We start from the raw sequence: 20562 nt of genomic DNA on the forward strand, positions 1-20562 counted from the left end.
TCAAGACTTCATACTCTGCAGTCTGTGGTCATTCAAGACTTCATGCTCTGCAGTCTGTGGTCATTCAAGGCTTCATTCTCTGCAGTCTGTGGTCATTCAAGACTTCATGCTCTGCAGTCTGTGGTCATTCAAGGCTTCATTCTCTGCAGTCTGTGGTCATTCAAGACTTCATTCTCTGCAGTCTCTGGTCATTCAAGACTTCATGCTCTGCAGTCTGTGGTCATTCAAGACTTCATACGCTGCAGTCTCTGCAGTCTGTGGTCATTCAAGACTTCATGCTCTGCAGTCTGTGGTCATTCAAGACTTCATTCTCTGCAGTCTGTGGTCATTCAAGGCTTCATGCTCTGCAGTCTGTGGTCATTCAAGACTTCATGCTCTGCAGTCTGTGGTCATTCAAGACTTCATACTCTGCAGTCTGTGGTCATTCAAGACTTCATGCTCTGCAGTCTGTGGTCATTCAAGGCTTCATTCTCTGCAGTCTGTGGTCATTCAAGACTTCATGCTCTGCAGTCTGTGGTCATTCAAGACTTCATGCTCTGCAGTCTGTGGTCATTCAAGACTTCATACTCTGAAGTCTGTGGTCATTCAAGGCTTGATTCTCTGCAGTCTGTGGTCATTCAAGACTTCATTCTCTGCAGTCTGTGGTCATTCAAGGCTTCATACTCTGCAGTCTCTGGTCATTCAAGGCTTCATTCTCTGCAGTCTGTGGTCATTCAAGGCTTCATGCTCATGCAAACATTCATAATAGTTGTGTAAAATTTGTTCTAGATGTTGCTATTGTGGTTCTTGAATCCCAATGCAACTCACCTGAGTCAACAAATGGTACTTCTACCAAACTGATCAGTACTCTTGTCTCCTGTTTAAACCAACATGAACAGTATGCTATTCATGTGCTCAACATCAAGATCTGCTTCAATAATAATGGATACAATTTTGCCATTTTCTGCTTTTGTATAAATATGTTATTGCTATTTTCTAATTCCCAAACTAATTCTGTAAGTTACAATGAGACTATTCCTGCTATTTCCCTACAGAGTTTTGGATGGCTTCACAGCTTTGTCATCATTTGTATTTTCCCACTCAGTCATTGATTTTTCGAGGAATTCACGCCCTCAGCAATATGAAGCCTTTCTGTAGCTGCTACTGAAATTCTCTGTATTTCTTGAATGTTTTCTCATAATTTGATAACATGTCAGATTTTGTATTTTTCTTGATTGAGGTAGTTTACTATGAAAAACTCTTCTGGGATTTGAGTTTCAGATTTGTAAAAGTAAAATCAGGTGCATCTGCAATTTGATTGAATTGCCTAAATTACTCCTGGGTATCGTGATTAAATCGTCAAGTTTATCATATCTAGAAAATGTGGCTCTATTCTTAGCAGAAGAGGATTAACAACTGGTACTGAGAGACATTAAGGGATGGACTGTCTTCATTGGTATTCTATCTGATAGGAGGATTTGTCTAAACTGGCTGACAGGGCTGTCATTGGGAAGATGTAGTCAGGCAGAGACTCTATGAATAATTCATACACTATGGAATCACTGTCAAAATATTTTTAACTATTGTGGGAAATGTTGAAACATATTAATGTCAATGACATGGCTTTGTCAGGTTTAATACAGCTAGTTCAGATGTTATGACATTAGTAATTGAAACATGCAAATCATATGTAATAGTGTCAGTACATTTTTGTAACAATCATCAAGTTCATCTGTTAGATGATTGTTTAACTCAATTATCTCTCCATTCATCTGTCTATCCATCTGCCAGTGGTCTCCAAATTGCAATCAGTGTATCACTAAATCTTCTTTTTCTCGACTTTTTGATTTGGACTTTCTGATTATCCATCATTTGTCATCCCTCATTGGTCCATCCATTGATCCATCCATCCATCTGTCCTTCTACCCATCCATCCTTCTTATAATCCATCTATCCATTCATCTACACCTATGAATCTCTCCTTATACAGCTGCATCTCCACCATCTTCCTCCCTTCATCTGTCACTTCCCATCTTCATCCATCCATAGTGATGACAAAGCTTTTACCCAAAGGTCAGTGGTTCCATCCCCAGCCATGTCACACCATGTTAAAATATACTTCTTCTTTATTCCCTGCCAGACACTTTGCATTAAGGGAATCGAACAAGGATTGGTTACCATAGATACTGTGAGTGGGGTATCTTTGTTTGGCTGTGGCATGATGTGTGAGAGAGAGAGGGTGAGTATGGTTTTACGCTGCTTTTAGCAATATTCCAGCAATGTCATGGCGGGGGACACCAGAAGTGGGATTCACAACTTGATGTGTGAGTGTAGACCTCTTGTTACACTGTAATATTCACCCTGACCACATTCAGCAATTGTTTCAGTCCAATATTCAGTGCCAAGCCTTCTTGACATCCATTCCTTATCTATCCATATGTCCATTCATTCATCTATCCATCCATCTGCCTGTCCATTTGTCCATCAAGCAACTATAACTAAGCTTGAGAATTTCTTGTTTTTGGTGTTGATGGAAATACTTATTGTCCATGACTTTATTGACCATATTTGGTAAAAGTACACTTAGCAGGACTTCAGAAGAACAAAGCTTTTCATAAACCATTCCTTGTCATGACTGGATATGATTAGGGATTCATACAACAATATTGTTTCAAGACAAACCTCTTTGTTCAATGTTTTTGACCAAATGTTATTTGTTAATAATGTTGGAGTAAATATTTTATCAGAATGATAAAACAATTGATGAACTGTTACTGTGAGACTTTTGATAGTTTGATCAACAATATTTGCTATCAGACAGGCTGGAAGAAAAGAAAAAAAAGAAATATCAGACATTATATTGTTCATGAAAATTTCCTTTTATTTAATTTACCAGTCTTCAAATATTTTTGTACATACTAAGACAAATATTGATACTTCTTTTATATCTTTGAGAAATGCTGGTGAAAAGGTATTCTGAAACATGTTTTGGTAATTTCCCATAGCTAACCTAAAGTATAACACGGTGTGAAAAACACTTTATGCATCTCTGAGTGATACATTCAACTCATGTATCAAGCCTTTTCTTTTAGCTCACCTGACTTTCGTCAAGAGTCTTGTCACTTTTTTAACCATATACTTGTCCTACATTGATAATTATTAGATTTGAATGCCAAGTATTCTAAATATTTGTCAGGAAGCTTTTTATTTTAAGTTTGCTTTTACAAACAATTTAAGGCAATTGTGTACATTTATTGTAAATGGAAATGTATCAAATGAAGCCTTAATATATAAGGCCTCAAATTCAGAAAGGAATACATTGTAAATTATCCTATCCCCCTGTAAATAAGGGAACAGTCAAATAGTACAAAAAGTGACTTTGTCTTTGTGTAAGTAAGGATAAGGTAAAGTTTGCTCAGTAAGGCTGGCAACAATGTAGATGAGATAAGTATGTCATTGTGGCCTACCGATTAATACTAGTAATCACATTGTCAAACAACTGGTTTGTTTGTGACAAGTATCCAGTACTGGGGTGTGGCCTGTACATAGAGCTCAGGTCACAAATCAGTTGAAGTTAAGCAGAGAGTCCTTGGATGGGTGTTTGGCAGCCTGACTCCTGAGAGTTTCTACTAATTTAGTCCAGCCCCACAACCAAGTACATGTGACACATGTGGTCTCACCTCACGCTTTGAGCATTCATCTAGTGAATGGAGTTAAGCACATTATTAATGCACTTAATGTTTCACTCATTGTACCCATGTGGGGAATCGAACCCATACTTTTTGGCGTGACGGGTGAGCGCTTTAACCACTGGGCTACCTCACCCCTCCCCTTGCACTATAATAGTTGATTGTTCTGAATACACCTCAGAGGAAGGAAGGAGAAATGGCTTGTGTATATCAGGTCAAGGATACCAGTACAATTACTAAACTAAATTTGATCTGGTCAATTACAATCACAGTTTGCCTTGTATCAAAAGTTATTTTGTCCAATCAGTATTTTTTATCTCGATTAGGAAAAGCAAGCATGTCTTCCAGACAACTGTCAAACTGAGTCACCAGGAAGTCGAGTCTGTTGCATAGTTTTTTGTTTTTATAATTTGGTCATTTTACTCGGAATGAAAGTAGTTCTTAGGTTCGTTTTGATTTGGGTGTTGTAATTGCATGACTCATACAAGACAGGTTAAAATATCATCATTGACTTGAAGAAGATAGTGTATTGCACATGGATACATTTATTTTGGCAGACTTTGAAACAGAGATGATAGTATTATTACTGGAAACCCAATCCCATTAAAAATGAGGAGATGAATAAAAAAGCTAGCTTCCTGTTGCAGATAATTTTCCAAATGTATGAAAGCATTTTTTATTGGTTTATATTCTTAAAATGTCATTTATACTCATCTTAAAATTAGCTAATTTTATCAATTTTCAGGGCATTGTAATTTGTGTCCTGGAGCTATAACTTTACATTTAGCTTAATATTCCCAGCAGTATTGGACATGAAAACCTGAGGCAATTATGTTTTTGTCCCTTAAATTGTAGTAATTGTTGTAAGTAATACAAGCAATAATGTAGTTACCATGGGATGCTGCAGAAACCTTTATTCCATATTGTCACGTGTGTGTCACTTCTAACAAGTAGTTTTCACAGAGGCAGCGAATGAGATCTGAATGTGAAACTGGTTGCCTCATGATCAGTTACACCTTACTGTTTTTAGATGAACTTTTAAGATGATACAGGGCAATGGAGTGGCCTTGTGGTTTAAGAGTTTGCTTGTCACACCGAATGCCCCGGTTTGATTCCCCATTTGGGTACAATGTGTGAAGCCCATTTCTGGTGTACTAGACTTGGAAGATGACTTGGAAGACTAGACTTGGAAGAAAGGTCATGGAGTATTAGTATTTGAGTGATTGTATTTTGTAGTTATAGATCTCTACAACTTTTCAAACAAATTCCAAGTTGGAAAATTGAGTTTAGATCACGCCTTCATGGAACCAAATTGATTGATAGAAATTAAGTAGGTGTTGATAAGTGTGAAAGCAATATCACAATGTGTCACTCAAAATGCACTGGATTTTGAAATCTTTTATAAAACATTCAATAACATGAAAATTGATATTTTCTTTTGAAATGTGAAATACAAGTCGACAGAAATGTTTTTCTTATTACATGCGAGGAAAATAATGTTTCATTTGCAGAAGTCTGAAAGACAAAATCAGCAGGAATGTTTTTTCTTTAATTACCTGTTCGGAAGAAAATGTCAAAATAATTATTTTCCACCTGAGGATGTATTCAGTTGTCTGGAGATGTAATGATGGTTGTTCAGTGGTTAAAGGTGCTAGTCGAAGGTTTGAATCCAAGGCTGTTGATGGTGATGATCCTTGTTCTGTTGGCACCATTTCTCCATAAAGTGGCAATGGTCCATGGCGGGGATCACTTTCAACTTTCTATCCATATGAAAGCTGACATTCTGTGATGTATCTGTTATTCTATTTACAGCAGCATTAAACCCTTGTCACTCACTCACATAATTATCAAGTTAACTGATTGGTATTCGTGTTTGTCATGACCATGACATCTTTGACACTCGCTCTAATTTGAAGATTTATGGCACTGTGGTCTACTAATTAAACACAAACGGTGACAGTTCCATGCTAATTGGGAGTTTCATCAATGTCCTTGATGGTCATGCCTGGAATCAATTTTGTTCTCTTCCAACCTGTCACTTGCTTGTGTCATCACTCCGTCTTTAAGGAAATTCTACTTTGAAGATGGCCCATCTTTCAATGTGTTTGTCCAGTGACGTTCCTGTCACTTTCATCTTCTCCTGCAGGCTTTATACTAATGTGTCCACCAGGAAATTAATGTCAGTCATTCGTCTGTCATCGTTATAATGACCGTTGTGTCATCAATAAACTCTGAGAAAAACAAGTTTGCCATTTTCTCTCTTGGATATGAAATGCCAGCCTTATGTATATAAAAATGTATCATTATTAGGCATGAATAATTGCAGATGATTTTGAAATAGTTTATTATGATTACTATTTGTCAGAGTGATTTTGAACTTAAACACATGCAATCAATTCTTTATTATCAAGATTCGAGGCTGCTGGATTAGCTTTGTGGTTAAAGCTGGATATCCAGGTTTGATTCTGGGTCTGATGAAGTCTGTTCTTCACGTAGACTGTGATGGTACTACAGATGTTGATGAAAGCGATGTGTGATATGCACTCACTGGACAGTGAAACAAGTAGAACACAATAGTTTAAAATCTGCGTTTGGTGTTTAGAAACCTCTCTTTATAAATTAGAACTGATTGTGGTGACAGTTATTTGTATGTTTGTATGTCGAGACTGTGATCAACATGGTTACAACTGATCCTTTAACTAGAGGATTAGCACTTCAAATCTTCTGCAGTCGCCCATGAAATAAACACACCCACCCAAATTATGCAAATATCAACTAATGAATCCTGAAGGAATTTGACATTTGAGAGAAGCAAGTGAATATATCTATGGCTTCTGTAATTGGTTTGATCATGATCAATTCTGCCTGTGAATGGTGCTTTTAACCTTCAGATACTAAGATATTTTTCAGCAGGGAATAATACAAGCATGAAGAAGAATGTTAGAGCTCTTTTAACAAAGAAGGTAATGAGACTTCCGGCACTGTTCTGTGGAATGATACTCAACATTTAATCAAAATTCTTACTTTGAATGGGCAGTGGGGTAGCCTCATGTCTAGAGCAATGGTTCGTCACACCGAAAAACCTGAGGTTCAATTCCCTGTGCGGGTACAATGTGTGAAGCCCATTTCTGGTGTCCGCCCACCATGACATTACTGGAATATTGGTAAAAGTGGCATAAAACCATACACACTTACATGTATGTGTTGGGATTGCTGTTATTATACCTTTTTTTTCATTTTCACATGTCCATTTTATTAATGTATAATTGCATACCACAGTTAATAAACAGTTCACACTTGGGGTGATGAAGATAGAACAGAGTAACACCTGCAGTTGTAGATAAAATACTGGCGTTGAGGCTTGGAAAAATATCACTGTCATTTCAGATGTTATTATTCCTGGATTCTGAACAAAGAATACAATGAAGTCATTATCGGGATATTCAGCTGACTGTTGTCAAGATATTGATTCCACTCATGTATATATATTGCGTGATACTATATTGAATGCAGAACACCCAATTTTAGTTCCTTAAGTGGGAATAAATTTGTGAAGCCAATTGTGTGTCCCCTGCTATGATAATGCAGGAGTATTACTAAATGTGGCATAAAACTCACTCATGCCATGACTCATTGTCGCAATATTGGCAACTAAAATGGTACTCACTCAAAATCTATTTCAGACTGCAAAGTAGAGTAAGGGACATTGGAACCGAGTTTGACTGTCCTTCAATACAACTTTCTGTCCGTCTGCTCAAAAATGGGGAGTAATTTTCACCAAATGAGTGAAATTAAATTTTACTCAATGATGTCACTAGTTTTTGCGCTATGCTTTTCAACTATCGCATACTGCAGGAAATAGGGTAAGGACATTTGACACTTCAATGTTATTGTCATAATGTCAGGTGAGTTTGAAAACTGTTGTCCAAAATAATTTTTTAGTCCTTTCTCAGTGTTATTTCAAGTTTGTGCAAATTGGTGTCAGGTTTTGTAAGACACTTCTTAAGTTACATTAATGTCTCTAAGAGATAATTGTCTAAATTGAGTACGAAATTGGTGTCATAAAATATTTTTATTACAGAGTTACTGTCCTTGATCCATGTTTTTTAACTTATGGGTACTCCATACAGTGGGGAGAGGTTTTTTTCAAACTACTGAAGTTAAACAAATGAAACATTGCCAGCTTATCTTAGATATACTTATGAAAACTGCATTCGAAAATCAGTTCCATAAATTTTGTTCTGGACATGCTACAGTTTTGTTCAGGTTTTGTGTGGTGTTTGTGAGGATAGCGATTACACTGTTTCTTTTGCTCTCGTGATTACTTTTTGTGGAGTTATGCAGTGTCTGAATTGGGAACTGAAGTAAACAAAGTATGTTGTGTTAGAGATTGCTTTCTGTTGGCTTATAGGGTTTTGAAGGCTGAGTCTGCCCTTTTGTTCCACATTCTAGTTGGGGAAACAACACAGATAAAGATGAGAGGGTACTTTGAGTCTGCTGCAGGGCTTCTCAAGGTTCAGTTGAATGTCTGAACCCAGGTGGAAAAAGAACCTCAGCTCATTCTCCATACCAATGCCAATATAAAAAAGTCTATTGATTTCCTAAAAACAGGTTATAGTGTACCATATCTGTTATTAAAACATCAATAATTTGTAGGACGAACCACGTTTCCAATTAAAGCATCAGTGGTGTTCTGAAGCCATATATAATGGAAGATCTTAAACATATTGTCAGTTTTGCCACTACACCGTGAATGAAATACCAGTATAACTCATTGACCACAACAGAGGCATGAAGAGATGTATGGAGCTACACTTTTACATGTTCATTACTACCTATGATAATTTGTTTGGAAGTGATGTGTAAACACGGGTGACATCTGCTCACTATTGGAAAACAGTTTGTCATTTCCTGGAGATTGTGATCATGAATGGTGGTCATTGAAAAACTTGCATTGGAACACACCAAACCTATGATTAGTGGAACATGTGGTGTGTTTATTGGTTATCCATACACATGTGGTCACCATCATTTGTTTAGGAGATCAATATTCAAAGAGTGCTGTTGTTGGATGAGGCTTTGAAAGTACATACCTCAGGATATACCATGTAACTTAGGGTCATGCTTGTCCCAGAGGAATGAGGGGGCCTAGGTTTCCCAGGTGTCAACAGAGTTGCATTTCTGGCTTGCCCTGTTAGGTTACTAGTTCTGTTGCTAGTTCTTCTGAGTATAGTGGTCCCCTTTAGTGGTGCTTGTAGTGTAATTCTTCAAAGGCATTTAGAAGCTGGTGTAGCAATACACACCTGACGAAGGAGCAAGAACTAGCCCAGAAACGTTGTGTAAAATAAATCAAGAAGTTGTTATCCATAAGATTTGTCTTGTATTGCTTGTAGTGTAGTTTAACTTGAATACTCCAGTGCATGGAATGTTTCACAGCTTGTCTGTTGACTGATCAATCGGCCAACACCATCTGCCATGTTTTCATCGAACTGGTCAGAATCCAATCAGCATTACTTGCTTTCTTTTCTGCCATACAGATTTTTATGTTTGGCCACAAACAATCAAGGTGTTAATACCTATTAACAGTTGCTCACACACATTCACTCACTCATGAACTCTTTCACCATCCAACTCATGAACTCCCCATGAACCCTAAAATGAACATTATCAATATTCATCATAAGCAAAAACATATGGCCTAAACTCATGTATATACAAGTTTCATTTTTTAATAACTTTATGTCCTAATTAGATAGGTTGGCACTCTGAAAGCTGACCATGTCAAGACACAAGACATTAAACACCTGACTTTTCCAGCAACACTTGCTCAAATATCACGTTCTTTGATGCATAAAGTTTCATTACAATAACCCCAACACTGAATACAACGTTCAGATATTTTTTTATTTAGATATCCTTTCCATCTGTAGTTTTTAATATTCAAAAATACATTAATAATTTAGAACCTTTACACAGTCATTACAAAGAGATATAGGCAGTCATCAATAACATCTTATGAACCTTGGAGTTACATGTGTGTAATATGGTATCTGTTTAGAATGAAAATACATCACCTTGATGCTATGCATGGATTTAAAAATACGTCCATGAAACTTGCATGGACAAAAGTAAAAATAGTGTCATGTCTTATTCATATTTCATATTGGAAAATATCATCCAACTGTTCTCGCTTTTCAGGAAATGTGGGTTGTTAACGGTAGCCGAATGAAAGAGAGTGTCAATCAGGAAATTAACGCTAATCATTTACTTTGAATCAATAGCTGCCATGTGTTTTAGGAATCAACATGCCTCTGACAGTTGTCCATTTCAAAGAGAATGAAGCTGATCGAGGGTCTCCTGCAAGGTCCATTAAGCTTACTTCCTGTGACTCCCATCTTGTATTCAATAACATCAGATTTGAGATAGACCTTGTCACGGGGTTTATTTATCGACAAACATATTGAAATGTGACGCCTGTGTGTCTTGTTAGCCCGTGAAAGACGCAGACCCATCAGATTATAACAGTAATGGTGCTAACAGCAATTTGGATTTCATCTGTGAGAGTGTTTGATCATTGTGCGAGCTCTTGCATGGAGAAATATACTGAGACATGTTTGATAAGAGGAATATGATCATGGGGTTTGGTGTATGTAGAATGAGCATGATCCGGAAATTGGAATGTGATCCGGTGGCTTATAATGGAATATTATTCCTTTGTTGAGTGTATTCAGGTAGGAATATCGTAAGTCCAATATTCATATTTTGATTATATAGGAAGTAAATCAATAGAAGTAAAATTCTCTGAACATCAGATCATAGCAAGTATGTCGTATAGCTACTTCAGCAATAAGAATATTATTGCATTGAGAGGACATTTGTCAAAACCATGTCAACTGTGTTGAAATTGCCTAATGTCAACTTATGTTTTCTTCAGTATAAAGTGATTGTTGGTGATATTTGGGCTTTTTTCACTTTGGCTCTCCAATCTTCAGCTATTTCTGCATATCACTAGTTATATAATATCCTTCTCAAGTTTTGTGAAGGATATTTTCTTTAATCTTCTGTTATACCCAGAACTGATTCTTACAATGCCAGATGTATTTTCAAATGTCATGATTATCACCAATCAGCAGTGTAGTAGTATGTTAGGGTGGTGGGATAGCCTAGAGGTTAAAGCTTTTGTTCAACATGACGAAGACCTGGGTTTGATTGCCCACATGAGTACAATGTGTGAAGTGAGTTTATTTTTACAGCGCTTTTAGCAATATTCCAGCAATATCACGGCGGGGGACACAGAAACGGGCTTCACACATTGTACCCATGTGGGGAATCAAACCCGGGTCTTCGGCGTGACGACCGGACGCTTTAACCACTAGGCTACCCCACCGCCCCCTTTGTGTGATGCCCATTTCTGGGGTTCCCCGCTGTGATATTGCTGGACAATAGCTAAAGGCAGCATAAAATTAAACTCACACACTCATTCACTCACTCAGTAGTACATTGATACACCCAGATTTGGGTTGAAGAGAGATTGATAATGCAGTCAGTTACTCCTCGAATTCAGTGAATGAATGTTGTTTATCGCACAGTCAGCAATATTAAGTCTGTCTGGGGCGAGCAGACCTCAGCTTGATTATGTGGAATATATATACAACCAAATACATTTACATAAGTTCCAGCACAGACTCCACTGTTTAATTGTATAGTTCTTAAATGACGATGAGACATTTTGCATTTCCTATGACACATTTGTACTGAAGATAGACCCATGCTGAAATAAAGCTTAACTGTCCTTTCATATTGTGTGTCCCTCTAAAACTTACGTGTTATGTTTGTGACGTAATCCTCGGCGATTCTTTTCGAAAGGTTAATGACAGTACACAGCAGTGACGTGTTTGCCTGGTCTCCGGCCTAATGTGTATGCTTTGTATTATAGCAATAAACAAGCAATCGAGCACTTCTTTCATAAAGAACCCCATACTTTTTGTCTAGTTGGCATTTGAGAATGTCATGGTCGGGTTGTGGTTTCCATGGCAATGAAGTACTTTATTTTGTCTGCTGGCACAAGAGTTTGAAGAAGTAGGGTCACTTAAGGGAGACAGTAAACTTGACATGTCTCTCGGTGCTATCTCATTATCAGTTGAGCCATTAACCCTAGGTGTTAATTTGTGAATGACATTTAATTTGTAAATAATTTCATATTAAAAGGTAGTTATATATCATGTGGGTATTCATTTTAAAGAGAAAATGTTGCTCTTTTGTTTGATATGTGAAGAAGATATAATAACCAAGATCAATTTGTCAGTTGAAGACTGAAGATATGGCATGATGATTAATGTTCTGATTGTAGTTATTATAAACACACTTATGATATTTTGAAACATTAATTCAATATTGTGAGTATTCTTATTCTTCACAAATAATCAATAACAGGACAGTAAAGGTGGGAACTGAAAGTGTTAACTCGGAAGTCATTTAACCTTTATAGAATGTTATTCAGGTAAAACTTGGCTCTGTGTACTTCGCATGTATGGTCACAGGGACCTGTTGAAAGTGTGGGCGTGTTTTCTGATATTTGTTAATCTGAAATCGATATATAAAACACAATTTGAATTACACTTCCTCAACTATCATTGCATTACATTAAATTCCTATAAAATATTTATATTATCTGTTCACCAATGACGATTGTATGTCTCAGATTACCTCCTGTGTGCGTGTAAATAAAATATTCATCTTTTTTTTTTGCCAGATTCACATTTAAATGTATGGTTTAGGATAATAAGGAAGAGATTTTTATCAGCTTTATAAATTGCCATTGTCTGGCCATTGAAAATCTATTTCCAATATCATTAAAAGAACATATTCAGCCAACAGAAACTTAAATTGAAGTCCTGAATTGTAAGCCAAAGTTATGGTTTGGTACAACTCTCTGATGAGATGGCAACACTGGCAAATACAAGTATGACTATCTGCAATATTTCTATACCATGTAAGAATGGATTGTCTGAATGAAACACTCAATACATGTCTACAAAAACAAGATTTGATCAGCTTAGGTTTCTATTCCTCTCGTCGATGTTTCCTTGTATAATAAGATGGCGCTCCATGAGATCATGAACTGAAATACTGGTCAAAGTGATGTTAGCCCCATGCTACCAATGGGGGTGGTGGGATAGCCTAGTAGTTAAAGCACTTGCTCGTGATGACGAAGACTCTTACATGGGTACAATGTGTGAATCCCATTTCTGGTGTCCCCTTCAGTGATATTGCTAAAACTGGCGTAAAACCATACTCATTCACTTCCTCACTATGCATACAAGCTGAATGCAATATATATAAGACTTTTTGATATGTTTTCTTTCATACTGTGTATTCACTTACCTGACTGCACATGTCCCATGGCTACTGTGATGAAGTTGCTGGTTTGACAATATTCTGTTACACTTGGAAATAGTATATTTGAGTGCATAGAAAGCATTTGCTGGTGCTTCTTTTGGTTCGAGTACCAATAACCTACGTTTATCATAAGTATGAGCTGGGGAAAGATGTCTTGTGGTCTCAGATACAATTTGTTGTGCTGAATAACTTCCCTTGGTTTTGTGGGGATCTGTTGATCTTGGTTTCGAATACCTGAGTTTGCCTTAATTGGGAACTTTGTAAGCAACTTACCAGGCGTTGCAGATTTTTTGCTCCCAAAAACAGTAGAAGCATTAATTACACCATGAAAAATATCACACACTATGTGGAACAAACGTACTGTGAGATTTAAACATATTCACTCACTCTTAGTGCAGTAGACATCAATGTGTACCCAATATAGTATATGCAAGAAGCATTTCGGTATAGATTTTGTTTGTTGGTTATAAGAAAAGGAAGTATAAGTTATCATTCATTTTCGACCATCTGCTTCCAGATTTCTTTGTTTTCTTCAAATGTGGAATCAGACAAAACATAGATATCTGACTTTAATCATTTTGACTTGTGTTGAAATAGCACCAAGAATTATTCACATGACTGGTAACTTTACTTTTAATTGATCAGTTAAATGTCATCAACTCAAGTAATCAATTTCCTTGAACTTGGAGCTGTGACCAACAGTTGACTGCATACATATTTCAGTATATATGATTTCAAGACCTATCCTACTGTCTCGCAATGGTTTAATTGGAACTCAGTGGTTGTGTTTGTTCTATGGTGGGTGAAATTGTCAAGGACAACCTATACAACATCAATTATTGACAATGCTATGAATATTATTTATTGATTAGATCTGATTAGAAACAGAACGATTTGGAAGAATATGATTTCTGTTCAATAATTCTTTATTTTATTCACTGAGGCTTTGAAATTTTTGTTGAAAAAATCAGCATTTGTTAGGTATCTGTGGAGGTGTTGAGATTAATTCCTGATAGCTTTTCTGTTATCATCTTCCTGTTTTGTCAATATATTGATTTAAAAATTAGTTTGGCCTTCCAAACTGGTTAAAGTATGAATTTAAAGGTCACTCTAACACAATATGTATATTCAAGTTTGAGTGATTATTCTGCCTAACATTCTAGTCCAAACCCTTCCCCTTTAGCAATGATCATAGAAAGTTACCTTTTATAATGTCTGACATACTAGACAAAATTCTGTTTAAGTAGCAATTGTTACATTCAAAGAATCATGGTACTCTTGAATTGTGATACTGCATCAGATTTCATCACAGATGCTCAGTATACAAGTATGTACGTTCCTAAAAGTACTATTTGACTTCATCATCTTACAAGAATTATACACTCATTAAATTGATTTTCCTATAAATCCAACCATCCCCAAAATGACGGGATAGCTTATATCATGATTTTGAATGACAGGTTAATGTCGTAAGTATATTGATGAGTGATCATTGGTTATACAGTCAATAACCTTCTTCTCTTGCTGTTCACAGAGTGTGCATCACAACGACCAACTCAACGATGACAGCCGCCCTCTCTCACAGGTATGCTGCGAAGCGATATCGACAGCAGGCGTAATGAACGTGAAATAACTGCCGAGGAAATCACTCTTGGCAAGTCAGGCTCATACACAGTACAGAAATTACCTTGCTATCAACACCTGTGTGAGCTGGGAAAGTGCCTTTCGTGCACGCTCGACCATATGTGATTCAGTGGTGGCCAAAGAGGATGTGATCAACCTGCAACAAAAGAATTTCTTTCACCATATTGAGAATTAATTGACAGAGTGTGTGGTAAACTGCTTCACCTTGTTGAGACGTTCCTTGCAGCTGGGATACAATGTAATCATTTCTGTGGATCCTCAAAAGTAGGAGAAGGGAAATCGTGACTTGATTAACATACTTTTTCGATACTTAAGCATTTTGAACTCTGTCAAGCAGAGAAATTTAGCCTTTTTTTATTTCTTGTTTGTACTTTTTGTTGCGATTATCATGCTTGGAATGCTTCACAGTGGAATCGAAGAAAGAAACGATGCCGTATACAAGTTGTTGAAGTTTGGTTATCAGTTTCTTTAAGCTGATCATTTGGTTCTTTTGGCAAGTTGTGATAAACAATTTCAACATGTCTCTCGCTCTTTATGAAAACTCTTCCCTGAACTCGTCCCTCCATCACAATTACACTAACGATTCCGGTCTGGCTGGACCCTCTGCTACAGCCTTGCAGGTCGGTGCCATTGTCATGTTGATGTCACTGATGTGGGGCGTCTTTGCCAACGTTCTTACGATGATTGTGATTCTTACTGAGCGGGAACTGAAAAACATCACAAACATTTTCATCGTGAGCCTTTGTATCAACGATATACTTAACCTGGGCATCAATAACCTGCTAGTGTTGGTATCTTACTTCATGATGACCTGGGCGACGGGGTCCATTGTTTGCGAAATGGTGACACATTTCACGGTCCTCCTCATGGGTTCATCACTATGGCACACTGGTCTCATAGCCATTCACCGACTCATCGTCGTCGTTTTCAACACCTTCTACAAGAAAATCTCCAAAAAGGCATACACAATATTCGTCTTGGTTGCTGCAAGAGTAGTCCCACTTTTGTTTCTCATCCAACCACACCTTGGCTACATGTCTCAGTATCAGCCGAAACTTCTTCGCTGCATTGTGAAAAAAGGTTTTGGACTCTATACGATGTTGGTATCTGTTGTTTTAATGATGTTGCCATCACTTGTTCTCATCGTGTGCTATATTGCCATATTTGTCAAAGTGCATCAGTCGTCAAGCGCATTCCGAGCAAGTCGGAAACGAGAATGGCTGCGTCGTGAGATACAAATCACCAAAATGTTCGGGCTTGTATTTCTTCTGATTATTATTGGTTATTTGCCTTATGGTATAGTCCGTAGCATTGATAAAGGACTTAAATTTAGTGCTGACTTCTATGTTGCGATTACGGTACTGTACGCAGTTGCCAATTCCTGTAACCCAATCATATATGGCGTTATGGACCGAAAAATCCGAAGGGCTTGTTTCCGAGCCCTTGGTTTGGAAGAGAGGTGTATGACGGAAGAACGATCGAAATTGCGAAAAGCTTCCATAAAGTCCAACGGTGAAACGAACGCTGTGAGCGATGTGAACACTGAAGCTGTTCCGTTAAACTCCCAAGTTCCCCTGAAGTGAACAGTGTGAACATTGTTCCAACAATTTTGAACTGTATGAACAATAGTGAACTTTATGAACAGTTGTAAAAATGGAAAGGTTTAGTTACTGAACTTTAGGCTATATATATGTTGGTAAATGATGTAAATATTGTATATACTGGTACAAAAACACTGGATATTGTTCAAAGTTCGGTGCCACGGGAACCATGTACAAGACATGTTATTTTTGTTCACACAATTATTTTTTGCATAGTGCTCTTGCCTGCTTATGTGCTGAGATCTTGTTCATAACACAAGAATGCGAATGACATGTTCAGAACAGAAATTGTAAGTATGATTTGTATAATTGTTTAGGCTGTGAAAAAAAGCACAACTATATATGTTTTTAACACCAGTTGGTAAAAAAACAAACATATGTACATATATATGTATGTAGTGAAAATTGTATATTTAAGATTATGTATATATCATTTCATGTAAATGTCACAATATATATGGTAATATTAGAGTTTGCTCTAAGAAATTAATTTATATACTTTAATTTTATGTGAAGCAAAATGTATAAAATATTATTTCAATCATGAGTGAAGAAATCGTAGAGAAATTAGACCATCAGTGATTCTTTCAAGTAAATATTGTAGTAATAATGAGTTACATCATTTGTTTTGAACATTAAATAAGTGTTAATGATTACATAACAGCAGACTTGAACAATTATTTTCTTTTTCTTTTTGTTATGTGAAATTGTATTGCATATTTTTCCTGTAATTCCTTTCACCAATTTTATGTTTTTCCACAAAATGTTCATCAGCTAAGAATGAATTTCCATTTTTGTATATTGTTTATGAGAAATATTGGTAATGTATAGCATGGAAAGAATATTGTTTGTACATATGGTTAAAGAAGATATTGTTGCCATTTCTGTGTACACTTGAGCACCATGTGATCTGAGCAATGTTTCTGTTACGACGAGTTTCACAGGTTTGAGAGACGTAGTTCATCTTTTTATTCTCCCATCAAGAGACCCCTTTTCCTGCATTCATAGTTCCACATGCTCTTGAGAGCTGTACTTGTTAGCTGGTATGTTGAAATTACAAAAAAAGTACAATTATCTGCCAGAACTGTAAATGCATGAACTTCAGAATAAAAAGATGACCTACATGCTCCTTGTGAAGTTTTCTGATGTTAGATTTAGAAGTATGTCACATGTAGTCAGTATCTGTTATCATTGCTGTTTGTGAATGACTACCAAACTTGGTACTGCAGTAGTTTTGTGATATTGATCACTATGACTGAAAATACATTTGAAAGACTCCATTCACATTGACCAAATGCATTTTTATGATACTGCTAATTAAAAGTACTCTTCAACATCGGATAATATGTATGCCACTAATTATGTTCTTTTTATGAAAAAAAAAGATGAAATTGTAGAGTATGGGTAAATGGCCTGGTTTGAATTGATAGCATTAAGTCTGATCATAGTGTCTTCTGTATTAAATAGCTAAATACTTATCTTCATATCTGACGTCCAATTTAGTCATTTTTTAAAATCTTTTAAAAGTTAAAATCTTTATCAAATACTACTGAAACTTTCATGTGTACATCTTACACTCTTTTGAAAAGTAAGTTGGTCCGCAAGACCCTGCTGCATCAAACAGGTTGTATAGGTTTCCTTCAGCTGAGACGTATTTCCAACCTGCATCACATTGGGCTTTCCTTCCATGTTAAAGTGACATGCTGGATGTACTGGATGAGTTATTGAAACTTTTCAAGAGTTTCAGGGAAAATGTTGATATCACTTAGCACTATTGATATTTACACCTGAAGTTATACAAGCTCTGTAATATCAACGACAAACCTGTGGCGTGTTTTAATAAACGTGTTTAAAAAGTTCAAAAACATATCAATTTTTCTTCAGTTATATGCCTTTTATCCAACTGACTGCAGAGTCAAATTGGTGTCACTGTGCTGACAAATAGAAAGTTTCTCTCTTCATCAGATAAATCTGTGTCTATTATAAATCACATACTTTTCTTTGTCAATGTATCCTAGCAATAAAGTAACATTTTAAATGGTAATCATTTAGTATACCAGTCTCTTAGGTAAAGCATCCCGGCCATCAACATGTCAGTTTCACCATCAGCCTGTCATCAAAGAAATAAAACAGTGTAGATCTAAGTAGATAGTGGTGTATGTTTCATCCATGTACTGTGGTCCATTTCAGCATAAGTGTCAGTATCTCGAAGATCAAAGTGAGCGGCTAGATGGGTTTTAAGATACTGCTAATGTTAGATCAGTAAGTGATCTATACGTGTTATCTATGTGAGCTTATCTCGTAAGGAAGTTGTTTCTCCTGTGTTGCGATATTGTTGCCTGATGTGTTGAATACAGGAGTACAGAATAAAGTGCCTGTGTTTACTTCATGTGTTGTTGTTCTTTCTTTAGTTATGTGCATTCAGCTAGTAATCAAACTCCATGCATCGATCAAGGGTTGTAGTAAAAAGGGCCAAAGGACAAAAGGGCCAAAATTGAAAAAGTCAAAAGGGCCATAGATTTAAGTCAAAAGGGCCATAGATTTAAGTCAAAGGGGCCATAGGTCAAATTCAAATAAGAGCATACAAACTAATATATATTTATATGTTTAATTATATTTGTATCAATATGTAGTAATAACAGAAATATCATAAGTAGTTCAAATGTTCATAATTCACACATCTTTAAAGTTCAATACAGACATCATCACTCCACACCGGAGTCACATTGGCTGACATATGTCTGCAGGTTGCTCGAACTCAACTGTAAAGTCTCGAAAGTAAAATTACTGGACTGAGACTCGAGCTCTAAGCAGACATGGCAGAGAAAGTGAAGTTCCTCCCCGCTCTCGCAAAGATGGAGGTATTACTCTCTGGTCATGTGTGTCACAGCCACGATGGGTCCATCTCTTACAACGGTCACACTCAAGGGCATGTTGGCTCTTCCTAACTGTCTTGTCACAAGCGACACACTTTACATGCATGGTTACCAATGTGAATTGTTGGTTGAACTGTTTGTCTTATATAGCAGTCATGAGATTCTTATCACACTAATTAAAACGTTAATCTTGTTTAGATTACTGACTAGTGTAACTGTCACCAGCGACTCTGTTAATACCTCTTGTAATCATTAAATAAACAGTTGTATGATTGATTATACTCATAAAATATACACTTAACCACTGTGAGATGTTTTAAACAACACTGAGACACTATGAGATGTTTAGGATTAGAACTACTGCAGCAACATGTACTGAATTTCTTCTAATCTTACTATTTTCTAAAATTTTGGCCCTTTTGACTTTCCCTTGGCCCTTTTGACTGTTCTTTGGCCCTTTGACTTTTTCAATTTTGGCCCTTTTGTCCTTTGGCCCTTTCAATCAACACATTATAGATCATTTTGAGAAAAACATGCTGTAGGTTGAATTTCAAGACAGATAATTTTGTTTTTTCAAAGCCAAAGTACATACCTTGCTTGTTTTCATCCTGCTATTACTTAATTGGTTTGTAGGCTTGTATTCACAATTGATTAAATCCCTTTAATGTCGCTTTTAGCTGCAGTACAAAGAAAACAATCAAAGAATAATTAATTATCTGTCCCTAGTTACAAAGAAACAAACTGTCCCTAGTGATTAACTAGTGTATTGTTACTGCATACGACCGCCTCCGTGGTGTAGTGGTTAGAGCGTCTACCCGGAGAGCGGAAGGTCGCGGGTTCGACCCCCGACCGCATCATACCAAAAGACGTTAAAATATGGTACTTGTTGGTCTCTGTCTGGCGCTCGGCATTAATGGGTACAACAAGGACTGGTCGGCTCGGAGTCAGTATACTGTGTCTGAGTGGGGTATTCATGCTTCACTGCGGCATGGTATCTCAGTGGGCTAGCACTATAAAAACCAGCTTCAGTCTGGGCTAGTATAAGCAGCTACACATACACATACATACGCATGCACGTCGTCATATGAACAAAATATTCTCAAGCATGATGTTAAACCCAATTTCACCTGACCTCACCTTACTGCATACATTCACTCAGGACAGATTTGTCGTAACAGTTGATCTTAAAATTGTAATTCATTTATATTATGACTGCATTTTGATAAATATGTATCTATTTACATTGTTGTATTGAAATAAACTGTGAAGTAGCAAATACTGTATACAATGAAATTACATTTTCATAACTGAAGACAATCCCAATCAACTGCCCATGTGACCTTACACGTGATATCTAGAGCGTAGAACCTTAAA

At 36.7% G+C, this 20562-nt stretch overlaps 1 protein-coding gene across 4 annotated transcripts in view; it reads left to right on the forward strand.

Annotated features, from left to right (window-relative positions):
- The window catches only part of LOC124260865 (visual pigment-like receptor peropsin), a 99291-nt gene extending 80595 nt beyond the window's left edge, over positions 1-18696 (forward strand). For all 4 annotated transcript variants that reach the window (XM_046695186.1, XM_046695189.1, XM_046695187.1 and 1 more), the window contains one exon: positions 14602-18696. In XM_046695186.1, coding sequence (XP_046551142.1) covers positions 15230-16294 — 1065 coding nt within the window. In that variant the 5' untranslated portion in view covers positions 14602-15229 and the 3' untranslated portion in view covers positions 16295-18696. The remainder of the gene's footprint in view (positions 1-14601) is intronic.
- Positions 18697-20562: the final 1866 nt, after the last annotated feature.

Source organism: Haliotis rubra, unplaced genomic scaffold (assembly GCF_003918875.1).
Source record: "Haliotis rubra isolate DU_JTF1 unplaced genomic scaffold, ASM391887v1 Scf78, whole genome shotgun sequence".
Classification (NCBI taxonomy): Eukaryota; Metazoa; Mollusca; class Gastropoda; order Lepetellida; family Haliotidae; genus Haliotis; species Haliotis rubra.